Source organism: Pseudorasbora parva, chromosome 17 (genome assembly GCF_024679245.1).
Source record: "Pseudorasbora parva isolate DD20220531a chromosome 17, ASM2467924v1, whole genome shotgun sequence".
NCBI lineage: Eukaryota > Metazoa > Chordata > Actinopteri > Cypriniformes > Gobionidae > Pseudorasbora > Pseudorasbora parva.
Genome location: NC_090188.1, coordinates 37,942,480 through 37,960,575, shown reverse-complemented (window position 1 = coordinate 37,960,575; position 18,096 = coordinate 37,942,480). Strand labels below are relative to the sequence as shown.

The 18,096-nt window shown below is 38.5% G+C and overlaps 1 protein-coding gene across 4 annotated transcripts in view; it reads right to left on the bottom strand.

Annotated features, from left to right (window-relative positions):
* The window catches only part of ppp2r5d (protein phosphatase 2, regulatory subunit B', delta), an 83,633-nt gene extending 65,633 nt beyond the window's left edge, over nucleotides 1-18,000 (bottom strand). The window contains exons 1-3 of one of the 4 annotated variants that reach the window (XM_067422607.1): nucleotides 17,544-18,000; nucleotides 15,317-15,400; nucleotides 5,102-5,273 (exon numbers count right to left, since the gene is read on the bottom strand). In XM_067422607.1, coding sequence (XP_067278708.1) covers nucleotides 5,102-5,273; nucleotides 15,317-15,400; nucleotides 17,544-17,624 — 337 coding nt within the window. In that variant the 5' untranslated portion in view covers nucleotides 17,625-18,000. Of the gene's footprint in view, nucleotides 1-5,101; nucleotides 5,274-15,316; nucleotides 15,401-16,168; nucleotides 16,415-17,543 lie in introns of those variants that run through there. The other 3 variants (XM_067422608.1, XM_067422606.1, XM_067422609.1) reach the window with 3 other exon arrangements.
* Nucleotides 18,001-18,096: the final 96 nt, after the last annotated feature.

Genomic DNA, 18,096 nt, shown 5'->3' with positions numbered 1-18,096 from the left:
CTGCATGGTATACTGAGATCATGCTGCTGCAGGCAACCGCCGCGTGATACACAATGTCCTTCACAAAAACTGGGAAAATATAGGCAAGCACTCATTCGAAAGCCTGTTCAAATATGTCATCTCGAAACTTACGTAATCCACTTATGCTGAAAAACAGAAGAGAGCTAACCAAGAAGTGATCTACTTGCGCACAATGCATGCACAAATCAATTATGTATGTATGCATGGTGTCGTCTGCATTCTGTCTCTTCCTGTATCAACTTTTAGTCTGTTTTAATCATTAAGTCTTTCAATCTCATTCATAATGAATATTACTTCTGCCAACATGCCCATTTAAAACACTAGTAACGCTAACAGTACTTCGGGAATAGTCCATGCTATGATTATAATACATTTTCTGCTAGTATCATGAAATTACTTTCAAATAAATCATTACACTTCAATGGGAACCACACATTTTTGCCATTCAAACTGTTATCATGGCAAATACTGAAGTAAAAATCACTCGCTTCAATGGAATTCCTAGACAAACATTGAGCTAGTTTGGCTTAGTTCTCACACAAAGACAGGAAAAGGGAGACCTCCATGCTTCCTCTGTTTGTTTGCCATGTGGACATCCAGAGGAGACAGTGCCAGACCACTAGAAGCAGTGTTGCCTGGGCTAGAAACAAACACACAGAGACATTGTTCTGATGCAAGCATCTGTTTGACACCCTGTATAGAAAGGTGACTACGTGTATTGGTCAAGGCTCCACAGGAATGCTCATGACGCATTATGCAACCCAGAATATTTTAAGATACAGCAAGGTTATTTGAGATCATTGTTGTAGTGTGTAGGTGCACAACTCCAAAACTAAAACACATTGCAACAATCACTGCCGTAATTACTTTTACCATGAGAGAAAACATTTCCAACTAGACTGGAGTTTTACATAATAATAAACAACAACGACGACGACGACAGTAAAGAGCAACTCTTCTGAAAACGGAACATCATTCTTCCAACTATGAAAGCACAGGCACTAACAACACTTAACTACCTTCCTCCGGGAGTTCCTGCTTGGAAAGAGCAGAATTTAGGTGCAGTTCGAGAGGCCACACAATTTTTCTGAATGTCTGATCGTGTGTGGAAAATGACTTTAGGGCCTCAGCCTTCTGCCAGCACAGCTTAAAACACATTCAAATATTCATCACATATGAATTATGACAAAGTACTTTGTGGTGTTTATGTTGTTTATTTGGTAGATGGTTGTAGGAGTGCACATTTTATCTCCCCATTTTATATTTATATACAAACCCACACACACACACACACACACACACACACACACACACACACACACACACACACACACACACACACACAGGACACTTTATTAGGTACACCTTGCTAGTACAATATTGGACCCCCTTTTGCCTTAAAGGACAACTCCGGTGAGAAATGAACCTAGGTGTAATTAACAGATGGTTACTGAGTAGATCGTTCTCTGGGATGCGTTTTCATGAAAATCAAATGTAAAGAGTTTTATCTCAAACACAGATTAGCTTATTACGCTAGTATATGGGGCATATAATAAGCATATAATCGCTAGTTAATATCACTAACAAGGCTCAAAATAGCCTCACACTAACACGGCAGCATAATGAGGGTCCCTACATGCAAACCGAAGCATTGAGAACTTTGTAAGTGTACAAACAGTTTAATAAGAAGACACTTTATAAAGACAGTACGTTAAACGTATACAGACAGCAGCCATCTTGGAAAACAGTCGAGCCACAAACGCGGTGCTAAGTTACTGTTACTTAAGTTAAGTTACTGTGACTTGGAATCTCATATGGGACGCCTTCTTCCCTTGTAGTTAGTCAACCATATATTTTAATAAACAGATATAATTTATGCATTTCCATGTAGTTAGATTTCACAAACTTAATTCCTATCGACCAGCTCACTTAGCTCGCTTAGACTGTTTTCCAAGATGGCTGCTGTTTGGATACACGTAATGTACTGCTAATCTGTTATTAGAGATAAAACTCTTTACATTCGATTTTCATGAAAACGCATCCCAGAGAACGATCTACTTGTTAACCATGTGTTAATTACCCTTAGGTTAATTTTTCCCCGTAGTTGTCCTTTAAAAAGGTCATGAATTGAGAAATCAACTTCCTTGTTAGTCAAAGAAAGGCCTTTATTGACACCAGGCCCAGCAAACGCTTGATCTCAGAATGTGCCAAACTGTCAAACGTGCCAAAGACCCAGCTCACGTGGGGAAGCGATTGCGCGTTTGTTCCTTCTTTTCACCACAGATTCGTAAACAAGAGACTGGATTTGCAGACAGGATGAGATTACATAAATGAAGCAACACGTGTGTGTATGTGTGTGTGTGTGTTTGAATGTGTGTGTGTGTGTGTGTGTGTGTGTGTGTGTGTGTGTGTGTGTGTGTGTGTGTGTGTGTGTGTGTGTGTGTGTGTGTGTGTGTGTGTGTGTGTGTGAGATAGTATTACATTGTTACAGATCGTTTGATATCTATTGATTATATGTCTAACTGAAAATAACTTTGCCTGCGGACGGGCTATCTTCAATATTAAAATAACATTCATTTCTTGATGTGTGTTGTTGACTCTCTTGATATTTAAAAGAAAAATACAAATTGCGAAAGTTTTGATCATGATGATTTGTCTGACTCTGCAGTGAGGCTTGTGCATTAGTGTTAGTGACGCACATTCACGCTTATATCCACCGATCGGGAGGGCCAAGTAATAAAAAATAACATTCCAATCAATTGCGTGTGGATGAGAGATAAATCATTATTTGTGCTTGATAAAGACATTTTATGAGCCCTGTGAGTGAATCATTCCGGTTGCCGTTTTCCCACACGCTTTCAAAACAATTTCTCATGTGTACTCACGGGGGAGCAGAAGCTCATTATAATATGTAAATCTTATCCAATCATAGCCATAGATGTCTACTTCTAAGTCTTCAGTGCAGCACGCCCATAAAAAAAAAAAAAAGAGCGTTCCATGAGAGAGACTCAAAACTAGGGTAGAAAATAGCCTATTACTTATTCATTATGATGATTTGAACATAAAAACCATGCGAACATCATTAGTTGACCTCAGACAACAGTATAAAATAATAATAAAGCCAGTTAATGACCCTTTTAAGAACGGCCTTAATTCTTCATGGCATAGATTCAATAAGGTGTTGGAAATGTTCCTTAGACCACCAGCACGATGGATCCATGCTTTCATGTTGTTTATGCCAAATTCTGACCCTACCATCTGAATGTTGCAGCAGAAATCGAGACTCATCAGACCGGATTTTCCAATCTTCTATTGTCGAATTTTGCTGAGCCATTGTGAATTGTAGTCTCAGTTTGCTGTTCTTGCTGGCCCCGCTGTGTCTTCTGCTGCTTCAGCTCATGCTTCAAGGCTGGACGTGTTGAGCATTCAGAGACGTTCTTCTGCAGATCTCGATTGTAACAAATGCTTACCTGAGTTACTGTTGCCTTTCTATCAGCTGAACACGTATGTTAAATCTCCTCCAACCTCTGGCATCAACAAGGCATTTTAACCCACAGAACTGCCACTCACTAGATGATATTCTCTCTTTTTCTGACCATTCTCTGTAAACCTTAGAGGGTTGTGTGTGAAAATCCCAGAAGATCAACAGTTTCTGAAACACCCCATCTGGCACAAACAGCCATGCCATAGTCAAAGTCACTTAAATCACCATTCTGATGCTCAATTTGAACTTCAGCAGATCGTCTTGACTATGTCTACACTCCTAAATGCATTGAGTTGCTGCAACATGATTGAAGGATTAGATATTTCCGTTGACAAGCAGCTAAACAGATGTGCCTAATAAAGTGGCCAATGAGTGTATGTGTATATGCACACAAAAATGTGTACAAAATGTACATATAACCACACACATGCACACACACACACGCACACACACACACACATGCACACACACACATGCACACACACACATGCACACACACACACATGCACACACACACACACGCACACGCACACACGCACGCACACACACACAGACACACAAACACTTTTGGTATTCTAATGAAATAGTTTTCTCTCCTTGCAAACCTTTATCAAAGAAAAACACATCATTTTGTCCAGAATGTTTTCTACTTAGGAACACATATGCACACTAGGAACAAAGTAAGCATCAAGCCCTGTCTGTCATTCAGTCACAACAGAAGTTTCAGCTACATTTGTAAGCATTAACTGGTCAGCTTTTTTGGACTACCGACATGCAGTAGCACAATGACGCAGTTACTGATGAATGCAGTCACAAAATCAGATACTCTCCCCTCGATGAAATTTGATCACAAGTGGTCATAAGAAGCATTTGAAATGAATTTTAAATGGCTCTCTCTCGGCTGACCACTTGTGATCAGATGACCATCTGAGATAGATGATTCAGAGGTAAACAGGACCTAATATAAATGAACACCTCACATTAGCTGACAACGCAGTGCTGAATAAATTAAACCATACACTTTCTAAGAATATTCCACATCAGATTCTAAGAAATGAACGGCAAGAAACAGGCTTAATTAGATTGAAGATTAGTGTGTAACTCTCTAAATTGTGAGCTGCGGCAAGGTTTCACTGTCCTACTTAGCGCAGACACTTGCACTGCTGATCCAATTACCGTCTACGAGTTGTCATGTGCTTAAACTCCCTGTGCGGCGAGACGAGAAGGACTCTTCCTGACTGAGACTATGACAGAACAACGCAAACAGGAGAACAACCAAAGATGAGAAACAATATTGAAAGATCTCGATAGAAATTCCAATTGTTTTACCACATTTTCAGGAATAAATTATTTTTGATATGACTGGAGTCTGCAATGAAAAAAAATCCAAGTCGCACTTTAAAAACAGCTCAATCTGGCACAGTAAAAAAAACATTCAGGGGTCATTTAAGGCTACCCTCTAACAGTTAACACAATTAGCACCATTCACTGTGATATGTGCATAACAACAGATCACTTGATTATTTCAAAGAAATCTTCAACAAAGAACAGTGAACGATGCCTATTCGGCTATGTGCAGTTTGGAGTGGTTTCTACCTTTGAGGGCGGGAAGCTTCTGCAGTTCCCGGTTCTTGCTGAGGTTGAATCGTGATGAACTCTGTCGACGCTCCTTCTTTACAATCTGTGGCCCACCTGAGTACTTAATTTTGTTGAGCTGAGTGGGAGGTGGAGTGCTGTTGCTCGGACGCTTGCTGGCTGTCTGCTGGGCCTGAGAAAAAAAAACACAATGTTCAGAATCAAAGTGGGCACATTATACCATTCTATGCAACCACACCACTTTTGGTCACAGAAGGTCAGACTCCAGTGCCTTCTCATGGCAAACACAAATCGAAGAAGCAAAATAATGCACCAAATAGGAAAAAAGCAATCCTGCAAGTCAGAGGCAGGGGAAATACTCATTCTGGAGAGCATTTTATTGGACAAACATTTGGATACACCATCAGTTCTAGATAAGACATCATTATTTGTGTGCATCATCTTAAAGAGTACGTCAACTTTATGAGCACACTAGCCTATAAATGGCCTCAAAATTAACACACAACTGTCTCCAATGTATTGCGTCTTTACACCAGCTTCATTGTCGAGAAAGTGCACCTTTTAACTTACATCTATCTTTATATAATCTCACAAGCTCAACAGGTATTCCTCTTTGCCATGAATTACAGTTTTGTTTACACTTTTAAAATAATATTTATCCATATCTGCATAATACGTCATAGCTGGTTTACAATAAAGTATCTGCCAAACAGTGCAAATTTAAGCCAGCTAACTGCATCACACCTCACTGGGAAGCAACTGAATCTAATGTAATATTAAGCTTCTAATGTAATATTAAAATATATTTACAGGAATAATTGAGAAAAGCAGGATGGAAAAAAACTAATTCACTCCCTATTGAGCAATTAATTTCAGGCCATAATTTTATATATTTAAGGAATAGCAAATAATGCCCCCTTGTAAAAAATAAATTTGATGCAATAGGAAAAACAAAAACAGAGAAATGAAAGCAGAAACGCATCCTACGTCTCAATCAGCTCCCTAGTTCACTAGTCAGGGCACTGATCAGGACATAAGTCAATGGGCTGACTCCCTGATGAGTGCCCTGACAACTGAACTAGGGAGCTGATTGAGACGCACCTACAGTCTTTAAAAATTAAAACTTGGCATTGTTAATTTTTCTCATATTGGACACATTTATTAGGAAATAACATAAGATCAGGTAAAACAATAAATGAAAACTGATTTGGACATGTAAGACTAGTATAGATGTTTGAGTGATAAGGTGGCGTTTTATCCACATTTACACTTAATTCTCAGGGCTATTACATTCAACTCATGGTGAACTAGGGGGCAATATAGCAGAAGACACGATTAGCCCGTAGAAATGTGTCACATGACGTTAGTGTGCTGCGCAGTCAAATTTAGATGTGTTAAGCACTGCGGTTTGAAAACGGGTTAATTTCAGTACATGTGCACGCTGTCTGAGAGGCTGAGCCCTGTCTGAGAGACACGCTACATGAAGCCACTGCTCACAGAGCATGTGAGAACTGAACTGGGTGCTTTTTGCCGTCTAATTGGGCTTGAACGGTTAAAATCACATACCTAGGTGTCAAAGTGACATGTATTTGCATGTCCACAGAGTCATGTATTAAGTGAACAAACAGTTGAGAAACAGCAGAGAAATTGAGAAATAAAGCTCACAAGTCTAATGGGTCCGTGCAGCCTGTCTTAAAGTGACATCATCCAAATGTACCTGTTGTCATTATTAATGCTTATCAAACAACAACAACAAAAAGAGAAAAATTGTTCACTGCTCTTGACTGAATCTCTTTTCTAACTTTAATAAGAGTAAATGTACATTTAATATATACACAGTAAAGACTATGCATACTATTTCTAGTGCTTGAAGTTTGTCAGGTTGGACATTTTTCTCAGTTGTCTTAGTTCTAGTGTGTTTTCTTTGTTCTCTTTATCACTGTTTATTTGAAGCTTGAAAGTTTCTTAGTCTAGTATTAGTTTTTTTTCATTATATTGAAAATGGTGATAAGAATTATGAAATTTCAGTGGTATCAAAAACTAAAGTTGAACAAAATTTCAATGGCAAAACATAGTATAACACCATTGCAAACATTGTTGTAACTAGGGATGGGCATTTAAAAAGATAATATTCGATGATTGCTGGGAGTTATTTGAAAATTGCAACTCCTTCCCCGCATGCAGAGAGAGAGAGAGAAAGAGAGAGAGAGAGAGAGAGAGAGAGAGAGAGACAGAGAGAGAGAGAGAGAGAGAGAGAGAGAGAGAGAGAGAGAGAGAGAGAGAGAGACAGAGAAAAACATTTTTTTTTTATTAACCCCAAACTTTTGAATGGAAGTGTATTATGTTACAAACTGTTTAAATCATTAGTAAATAGACTATATTAACTCAAACCATATAATTATTGTAACATCCTGAAGCATATGACTGTTTTTTGACATCGCCCCGAGTCTCCAGTGTGCGTGAGCAACACTGAGGTGCAAAAATAAAGTAATCAGTGCATGCATTTTAGCCTATTACAATGTCATTAAGGCAATCATGTAAGAGATGATAGTGTTGAGGATGTACCCTAGATACGACAAAGAGAAAGCCTGCAGTTTATTCACTTTTTTTGTTTATGTAGCAGCCATTAAAATAGCTCAGTTTTTTTAACACTTGATTTGTCTTGCCTAAGTCAATAGATATAAAACACAATGTTAGTTGATATGTTTACTATCACCACCACAGTAAAAAGGCATTTTTGACATGTTAAGGCATGGGCTGATGCTGCTCGCAACGGCCCTCGCAAACAAAATGGGCTCTACAATCTACTAATAAACTAAATAAAAAATAAAAAAACATACAGTTTTTCTTACCTTACACCTCTCCGCAAAATGAATATAAATCCGATCTTCCAATTCCCACGCTATTTGCACATTCAACGAAATCATGTCAATTAAAGCAGCAGATATGAGCTGCATTTTATTCATCATCAGCTCATGCTCAAACACCGCAATATCATTTATTTGTATTGGTGGTTGGATATTAGGCCTGGGACAACGCGTCGATGTCATCGATGACGTCGACGCAAAAAATACGCGTCGATTTGTCAGACTCAAAATAAAGATGGTGGCGCCGGAGAGTAGTAGCAACCATAGATATACATAATAAAGTATATTATGTAATTAAAGGTGAACTATGTAGTATTTTTGCAGTAAAATATCCAAAAACCACTAGGCCAGTGTTATATATTTTGTTCAGTTGAGTACCTACAATATCCCAGAAGTTTCCAACTATTTGTAACTTGTGAGAAAATTGCTATTTTAACTAAGGACAGGGACGTTGCAGCATTGCATTTGAGGGAGTCGCCGGTCAATTGCGTTATATCTGCGTTACCATCGGTTTGGGCTTTTATTTGGCAGGAGCGCTTTACTCTTAGCAGTGTGAACAAGTGAACGCACGGAGTAAAGTCATAACATCGTTTTAAACACACTTAAATGTATCTACTATGATAAACAGAGCTGCATTACCTCAAAATCATAACCGGAAGAGCGGATCTGTGCAGGTGCCCGGCGAATGTGTCCCGTCCCGTCATAATAAAAGTCCCGGTATTCGCGAGGCGGGTATTTGTTTAACAATCGCTCCAGCAGCTTTGCTCAGGTCCATAACACTCAGTCCTGCTCTGCTTTAGACTACAGTAACGTTAATAACCGCATGCATGAACGTGATTTCTGCCCGAGTCCTATTTTCCACCGGCTGTGATGAGAAGACCACATCTCCCAAGATGCTGCGCTCACACTTTGCGTCATCAAACTACGATTTATTTTGAATAGGCGCCCTCCAGTGGACGAAAGCTGCATAGTGCACCTTTAAGTATATTATTTATTATGTATATTATCTATGGTAGCAACACGAGTGGCTCCTCAGACTTTCAGAAGTGCAAGGCTTGCTGGTTGGCGCACGGAGCAAGCGCTCTTAACACAGGCGCGCATGCACGCGTTTTGTTGTCACGGCTACATAAACAAATTTCTGCACACAGGGAGACAGATGTTTTGGTAATATTTTATGTATTTTAATCACAAAACCAAACGTTTGCATCAAGTGAAAGCATCGGGCACATTGGCTACCTACATAATAAGCGGTTTTAAATTTAAAATGTTCACTGTCTAATCGCGCTGATGTGACAGAGGGTATCCATCCTCTAAGTGAGCAGTTTCATCCCAGGACTATTCCGGGGGGAATAAAATTGGCGCCCGTAATGCACTCTACATGTAACTGTTTTCACTGTCATGCTACGGGGCTGTGTGGTGTTTTCTCTGCTTCTGCACACTAGAAGCGTGTCTGACGCAGCACTGCTGCTGCTATTGATGCGGAGGGAAGCCCTATTCTTAATGTTAAACATAAATAGCCTACTGATACAGCAAAGACAACGTCGGCAGTAGCCTATTGACCATAAATCTATGATATTGACGGCACAGGCAGTGTGCAAACTCCAACCTGTTTACGTGGAAGCCAAAAACAAAAACGGACACGCCACGCAGCCGAGACGCTCACGGCACGCTTCAGTGTCCCCGGATTTGATTACCCAACTTGTTGATATTTAATCGATGGGCATAGCCTGTAGGCTGAGTTGCATACATAGAAAAATCGCATATTGTGTTTCTTTGTTGTTGGTTAATACTTAGCTATTTATTTATTGCGTGTGTGTGTGTGTGTGTGAGAGTGTGTGTGCGCACATTGTTATGATTTTATTGAATGCATTGTTCTTGTATAGTCTTTTACTTTGGAATTTTAAAAGCAATAAACATATATTGCAATATTAAGGAATTTGTTTTTTTCATTCAGATAATTAAATCAACATTACAATACGAATCGAATCGTAACTGAATTGGACAGGGAAAAATTAATCGTTAGATTAATCGTTTTAAAAATAATAGTTTATCCCAGCCCTATAGGATATTAATCCAGCTCGAAAGAATTTCGAAAGGCATTTACTCCTGGTCTTTTGACAATCGGATAGATATCTGATCAGAGGAAATGAATGAAGTGAGCAGGTGTAAAAAGGCCATAACTCCTGCAGCGGTGCTGAAGGATCGCTCGCTGCTGCCGGCGCTCTGGACTCTGAACACAGTGCGAGTCTCGTGGTCTTGTGTTGTTTCCACCAGCGCAGCACATCTCAGTTTATATTAAATGTCTAAAATATAAAAAGGATAAGCCTAAAATGAAGGCATCGCCACCACATCAGCACCGAAACCATGGGGATTTTTTAGACGATAATCGCACAACATATTCAATATTCTATAATTAAATCAACTAATCGAATATTCGAAAATCATGACTCATCCCTAGTTGCAACAAAGCAGCGCAACACATCATCAGTCAACAATCTGCAAGCCAACTGCCTCCCCAACCCGTGGGAGCTGAAGTCCACAACTAACCTAACCTACATACCTCCTTATTACCATATCTAGATTCAGCCCACATTAAACTTTCATGAGTAGCCTGAGCTACACCATCAAATAAATATGGGTCTTCAATGCGAGATGAGCACCACAGAATCCATTTCGACCATAGGTGAGAATTACAGTATTACCACAGTGGGACTGTTCCCAAAACAAAACTGCATTTTTCTGTCCTTACGACTGTCAAGCTGTACGATGTGAGATTGTGTGTAAAATTCGAGGCAGACTGTGCGACAACAACCGTCTTTAATGACTGAGATATAAATATTAGCCAATACAGTATTTCTGACACTTTCTGTGAACTTCGTGTGAGGCAAAGTTTGACTGCAAAGGCAGTTAATCGGCCACCAGTGAGAATGTCACACTAAGCTACCCGAGACTGCCAATTCTGTCCTACGACAAAATAAATATTTCACAAACCTCGAAATTAGTCTCAGGCAGCAAAACTGAGGCAAAAAACACACAGCTTTTGATCAGGAGATTGAATGGAAAAAAACAAAGCTAATCTCTTGTTTATAGGAACACAGAATCAATGCAAAACCACAATGTGTTACTAGCACCATGGCTGAAGCAGTTCAGATAGCTGTAGAAACTGCTAAATGAGATGCATGGGACTTTCCATGCATGGAAAAATGCTTTATGCATTGCACGATTTTAATAAAGAAAAAGCGTCACTGTCCAAGCAACAAGCGGTATGTGTGTGTGTGTGTGTGTGTGTGTGTGTGTGTGTGTGTGTAGTCCACCGCTGTGAAACACATGTTGAGGCCTGCCGAGAGCATTGAAGAGCTGGCCTCAGTCACAGGGGTTGCATGACTGAGCCTGACTTAAAATAGACCAAATCAATAAACTTCACCCGCTGCTACGTCACACTCTCTGCCAGTTGATTCCAGCCGTCAGTATCACTTTGAACAACAGTGATATATTTCAGTACCAGCAGAGTTTACAGAGACAAGCTATTATGTCAATACAACCGCATACTTACAACTCAATACCTAAATGCATTCAAATGTAATTATGTAGCAAATCACCACGGATGCGAAATATCCAAAGGACGAAACAACCTTTCCTTCATCACTCTGAATGCTTCTTTACTAGGGTCTAAAAAAACAAGTCTGACAGGATACGAATCATGCCTGAAATCTACACAATAACTGAGAAGAACACTAAACAGCCGACTGAAGAAATAAAACTTCTGTTTATGTACATGCAGAGGTACACCATGTGGACACAAATTATATCAATGAAGTAAAAAAACAAAACAAAGAAATGATGAAAAAGGCTACTGATTTGGGGAACCATAACTGAATGTGGAAATGTTGTCTGTTGAAGCAATACAATATCTTGCCATTTACTTGATCCGTGCTCCTGTCACAAAATTAAGCACGACTTGGAGACAGAGAAGGAAGGACAGAACAATATATTTTAAGCTACTTTTATTAGATTTAATAACATACACAGACCTACAGTCTAGGCTCATTTTGAGAGGGGATTTGCATTGCTTTTTGTAGAAGAATAAAACAGCTTAAAGAGCCACTTTAATATTACTGGTTAAAAAAAAAAAGCAGAAATAGAAATGGGGGTTGTCTGGAAAAAAGGAAGATAGCAAGGGCTTTATCTACCCTCAGCAAGGCTCGAAATTGTGACCATTTTGGTAGCATATGCTCCCGAAATGTAATCTGTGTGACTTTAAAATATATTTGGGAGCATTTGAGTGCAAATAATTGTTGAGGTACAACCTGATTTAATTATACTACAAAACATTTGCTAATTACTGCACAGTCGGTGCCCTCTGTGAGCTGATAAATCTTAAAGGGGGGGGTCATGTCAGTCTTGAGTACCTATAGAGTAGTATGTATACTTCAGATCTGCAAAGTCTTTAGTTGTTTTATATTTATAAAAGAAAGATAGGCTGTACCGAGTCATTCCGGAAAAAACGAGCGGATGGCGGCGTATTGTGTGGGCGGAGCTATTTATCCTAAATAAACCATAGCTAATCAATCAGATTGAACTAATACATATGATCCAGAATCTGATCCGGAGACTGAAACTGAACTGGAGCAGCAAGGACGTCCGTCTCTGTGGTTCTGTAACTGTATTTAGTGGCCTGTCAACTTTTGTGTGTTTACTCGTGGTTCATGAGGACATGATTTGGTTTATGGACTATTGTATGCGACTAAACGGTAGCAGTAGCAAGAGGAACGGTTTTGCACGTCAGGCTAGTGTTTACATAGAAAAACAATAGAAAAGTGTGAACAGCCCTTGGTTTAATATGTTTGGGGCGGTTTTAAACACACACACCATACATTGCATGCTCCATCGATAAATTAACTATACATGATCGTGTTGTTTATATAATAATATATATGATAATATATACAATAATGTACTGACGGTAACAAGGCTGCGCTGTCGAGGCTCGCGCAGCCTCTTGAGGAGAAATCGATACAAATAAGCACAGCGCGCGCACACACACACACACACACACACAGAATATCAGTTAACATACTGCAGTAAAAATCTAAATGCGGAGTTTTTATAGCATATTTTTAATATATTTAAGCAAAGCAACTAAGTGCTGTTTTCCTGAATACCATCATGATTGAAAACGTGGCACTGATTTCATACAGCAGTTCAATAAACACTTAAAATAAAATTATTTACATTTTAGACGCAATAGACCTTTTTGTTGCGTTTCAGCAGTGAAAATAATTCCAAACAAAGATCACAGCAGAACCACAGCACGTCTCACAGCAACACTCAATTATTTCATTGCTGAATGATTTCACGTTTTGAACAAATCGGTTTAGTCAAAGATTCAATAGCTGCATCTGAGGCAGAGTAACCGTTTAATGATCTACAACAGCAAAATACAGCGAGCTTTGGTGAGAACTAAACAAATATTTAATTTCTAAATTAGTAATTTCTCGCAAGAAATTACATCAGAAGTGGTCCAAAACGTACACGTACAGTTGTACACACACCCGGACCAGCAAACACAACTTTCAGAAGCCATCTTTATTTTCCCAGCTCAACTGTCACCGAATGGAACGCATAGGATTGTGGGATATCAAAGGCAGTGAAGGATACATCTATGCTGCCTTCAAAAATCCATCAGATGAAGGTCTCTCAGGCGGCAGGAAGTGAAGCTAACGTTAGATTCGGACGTGCCTTGATGTCTTCCTACCTTGAAATGCTTCCTCTGACGGCAGCATTTTTTCAGGTTTCAAACATAGCCAATGACCCATTCATTAACAACGGCCTCATTCTTGAATGAATTAGTCACTCATTAATGACTATGACTAAGTTATTAAACTGCTCACCTGCTGCTGCCTAATTGTGGTTAGGGGTGTGTTGGTGGCAGTTTTTACCATAGCGGTGGTCTAGGGTTGTGCCGGTGAACATGACAACCGCACCACCGAGTAGCACCGGCGGTGGTCAGCCAAATAATAATCATCGACAAAAATTTTTTTTTTTTTTATGTGAATGCTGTTTTACGTGAATATTATGACACAACGCTTTATTTACTAAATAAATAATAGGTTCGCAATTAAATTTTACCTCGCAGCCATGGAAACATGGTTCAACTGGTTCCAAACGAGATACTTAATTTATGTCTCTCAAGATTTGGGAAAATAAATAAGAGATTCCATGTCCAGTAGAATAAAACTGAGTACGCCTATTGTTAAATTTGTGGAAAATCAGATGACCAGATCGCAAAACGCAAAGCTTAAATTAGGCTCACCTTACAATGTTTACCTCTCTCGTTCGACATGAATGTTGTTTTCATGGCTGCGAACATTTAATTGCAGACCTATTATTTATTTTGTATAATAAAGTGTTGTGCTTCACTCGTGTCATAATATTCACCTAAAACAGCATTCACATAAAAAAAAAAAATGTTGTTCGGTCAACCACCGCTGATGTTACTTAGCTAAAAAGTAAAAAAACTGCCACCGTCACAGCTCTACTTGTGGTTTAGTTCCATGTTTAAAAGTGTTATTCTTTCCAACATATCTTATTTGTATATTCAAAATATATTTGAAACAATCTCATAACATTATCAGGTGCAGTTGAAATTGTTCAGTGTAAATGATTTCATTTGATTGGTAACAGCTCTACAGTGTCTTATTATTCTAACTGAATTTATTCAAAATAATAATTTAAAATGAAAGATGAATCACAAATTTGAAAAGATTTTGAGGGTTAAAAAACGCCCCTGAGGGATAAATATGCAGATTTAAATGTTTCAAAGCTAATAAAACACTGATGAGGATATTGCTTCATAAATAAATTATATCTACAACACAAATATCTATTTATCATCTATATTTTTTCTAGACAAGCAACTTTTTTTACTTGGACAATTGAATGATCTGATGATGTATACTAAATATAAATCGTGAATTATAATACGTGTATAGTAAAAAAGTTCATTTCGATCCCTGCTCAGCATCAAAGTATGTACTTCAAACCTATGCCAGTATGACAAGTCAAGCGTGCTGCTGGGAAAATGTCTGTATATAACTCAGAATAAACTTCATCCAAGTTGCAAAAAAACAAGCAGAATGAACAGGAAGCGCAGTGATTACTTCACATATTACTATGTAAAATGTACACTGCAAATTTTTGTCTTCTAGTGTCCTGAGAAATGAAAAAGCCCAGCTTCAACACTTTTTTTTACAGCAAGTACTTGCCAAGTCCACTAGGCAGCCCTACGGTCAAACACAGCGTGAGCAACAGTTATTTTAGACCTGATATGTTTTGGTACTGTCATTACCTCTTCTGAATTGTCAGTTCCAGCATCCTTTCCGCCTCCGGCGTTACTGTTTTTCGTGCTGCTTTTTGCAGATTTGGTTGGTTCCTGTAATGATCACAAAAATGAACATATGTGTCATAAATGCAGCTCATTTCTGATTTTGTTCAATCGTAAAGCCCATTTTATTATATCTAAAAGGGGATGGTCTGCATGCAAGTCAACCCATGGGCAGGTCATGCTGCAGGGCTGGAATGACAGGTGGAGGAACCCAGAAGCCCAACTGAAACTGCATTTTCAATCAGGCAATGACATGCACAAAACATTGACTGCCATTCTGGGAATGATAAATGATTTCAGTTCACCCCGTCCAGCATCATATACATGGTGACAAACTTGTCCACTTATATATCGAGCGTTTATATAACCATGCCCACAGCTTGTCCACTGAAACATTGACTCATGCAGGAGACGTGTTTGCGTGTCCAGCTTATGCTGCAATCTGTCAACTAATACGTCTCTATTCACATATTAACGGCCGATCATAATCTCACTATAGAAAACTGATCTGTAAAGCAAATACCGGGTAAAACAGCCATCGAGGAGCATTCCCCCAAACACATACGTGTCACATTTTAAACACAAGTCACGGTGAGCCAAAGAAAACGCTTTCTCGTTATTTAAAAATCCCTGTGAACATGTAACTGTCAGTGTTTTGACTTAAGATATGCAGGCACGAATGCGCCCTTTTAGCGGGCTAAGCGCGGCCTTCACTCACAAAAAACAACGCTACCAAATGCTGCAGAATAATTATGGTCAAATGAATTCTCGTACGCGTTAATTAGACATGTGTTATGAATGCAATCTGTACTTTACCTTCTCTTTTTTAGTTTTATTCGGCATTTTGCAAATGTTGTCTTTAGCCGTGCCTCCGTGATAAGGCTTCCCTTGCACTCGGGCTCTCGCGCACACTGTTACCTCCAGCTCCCGCGCCCTCCCTTCACTTAGCAACAAGCCGATTGGTCAACAAAACGCAAAACTAGCTAGCAACAGCACAGCGGAATTTGCCTATTGGCCGCTCCTTGAACCAGACGGTCTTGAGTTTGCCAAACGGGGTCCGGGCTGCGACGAGGAAGGGGACTACAGCTGTTGTTGACGACTTATCTAAGGTGCAGATTGATCGTGCTGGTGACATTGACCGTTAACACGTCAGAATAGGGTCACACAGAGGGTGTTTTGGTTGTATAGGGCACTGCTATTTATATATTCATAAATACATATTTTTATTTATGAATTTGGATACAGTTTAGGTCATCTGGTTCAGCTTGATAATTATTGTGTCCTCAGATAGGCTGCTGTACTGTATATTTACCATATTAAGGGTATAATTTATTATGTTTAATTCGTTTAAAATCCGTTCACTGCATAGTAACTTTTTATAAACACAGGGTTAAACCCATAGTTCACTTCATTAATAATTTGACAAATGAACACAACTCTAGCTTTGAACAAGCTTTAGTACACCTTAATCCTTATTTCATATAATGGCTTATGGTTTCATTTTTCAGATATACTATCTTACATAAATGTTTTTTTGTATTTAAATACATATTATAAAATACATATTGTGTATTTAAGATAATATTTTACATTTTTCTAAAGAGCCCCATCAAAAATCTCCATGCAGAAGCATCTAGTGCCACCTATTGGTGATATAGCCTATTCCAAAAGTCATTTCGACAAAACTACACATTCCATTTTTAATTATAGTCAACTACAAAAAACAAAAACAGAAGCAAGATTTAATTCAAAAGCGTTTATTTGAAACACATAAAACATCATTTACATTAGCCTATTTTAGGGGTCCCAAACTCAAATGTCGTAACTTGTTAACTTGATTTTCAAATATTACTAAGCTATTCGTAGTCCATTCGTTTACTCGATGTCTTTTTACAAACCCGTATGATTTTCTTCTACGGAACACAATATAGGCTATTTTTAACGCTGGGGTCAACATTGGAATCCACTGACAATCATTGTACGGAAAATAAAACTTTTTTTTCCTTCTTAATATCCTTTATATCTTACAGAAGAAAGTTAGTGATGCAGAGCTGTAATATAGTGATAAAGTGGATTTTCTTTTTTAGGTGAACTATTCTTTCAAATAAGCTATTCTAAGTAAGTTTCCCCCAATGTATGAATTATATTAATGCACGTTAAATGACCAAACTATTCGAGGCAAAACACTTACCTCCATAGTAAGCAGCAGCTTCCTTTTTGCTGATGTCAGTTCCTCCTTGGCTGCAGATGTCGACTGTAATATTACTGTCATTAAAACACAGTGTAAACAAGTCAACCTGTATCTCTAGAAAATCCCTATCTCAAAAGATATTCCTAAATAACTTATTAATCTTTAGGTGTAATGATTCCTTTATATCTGGACAACTAGTTGTATGCAAACATTGTACAATTATAAAGCAATAAACAAGAAATACAAGTTCAGTAATTTCAACGAAAGCAGTTGCAGCATATTAGTGTTAACTTTGTAATAAAAATATAATTTTTTATCTACATTTATATTTGCTCCACATGCAAGTAACTAAATACTGAGAACAATGCACCTCATTCATAAAACAGGAACAGAATAGATTTATGTGTATAACGTTCATAAAACTGCTAAATGCAAAGTTTCATTCAATGTGGAAAATTACCTTAGAATAGTTTTATGAACCATTTACACATCCATTCTTTTCCTGTTTCATGAATGAAGCCCAATTTGTGCAAAAGGTATACAAACAAATACA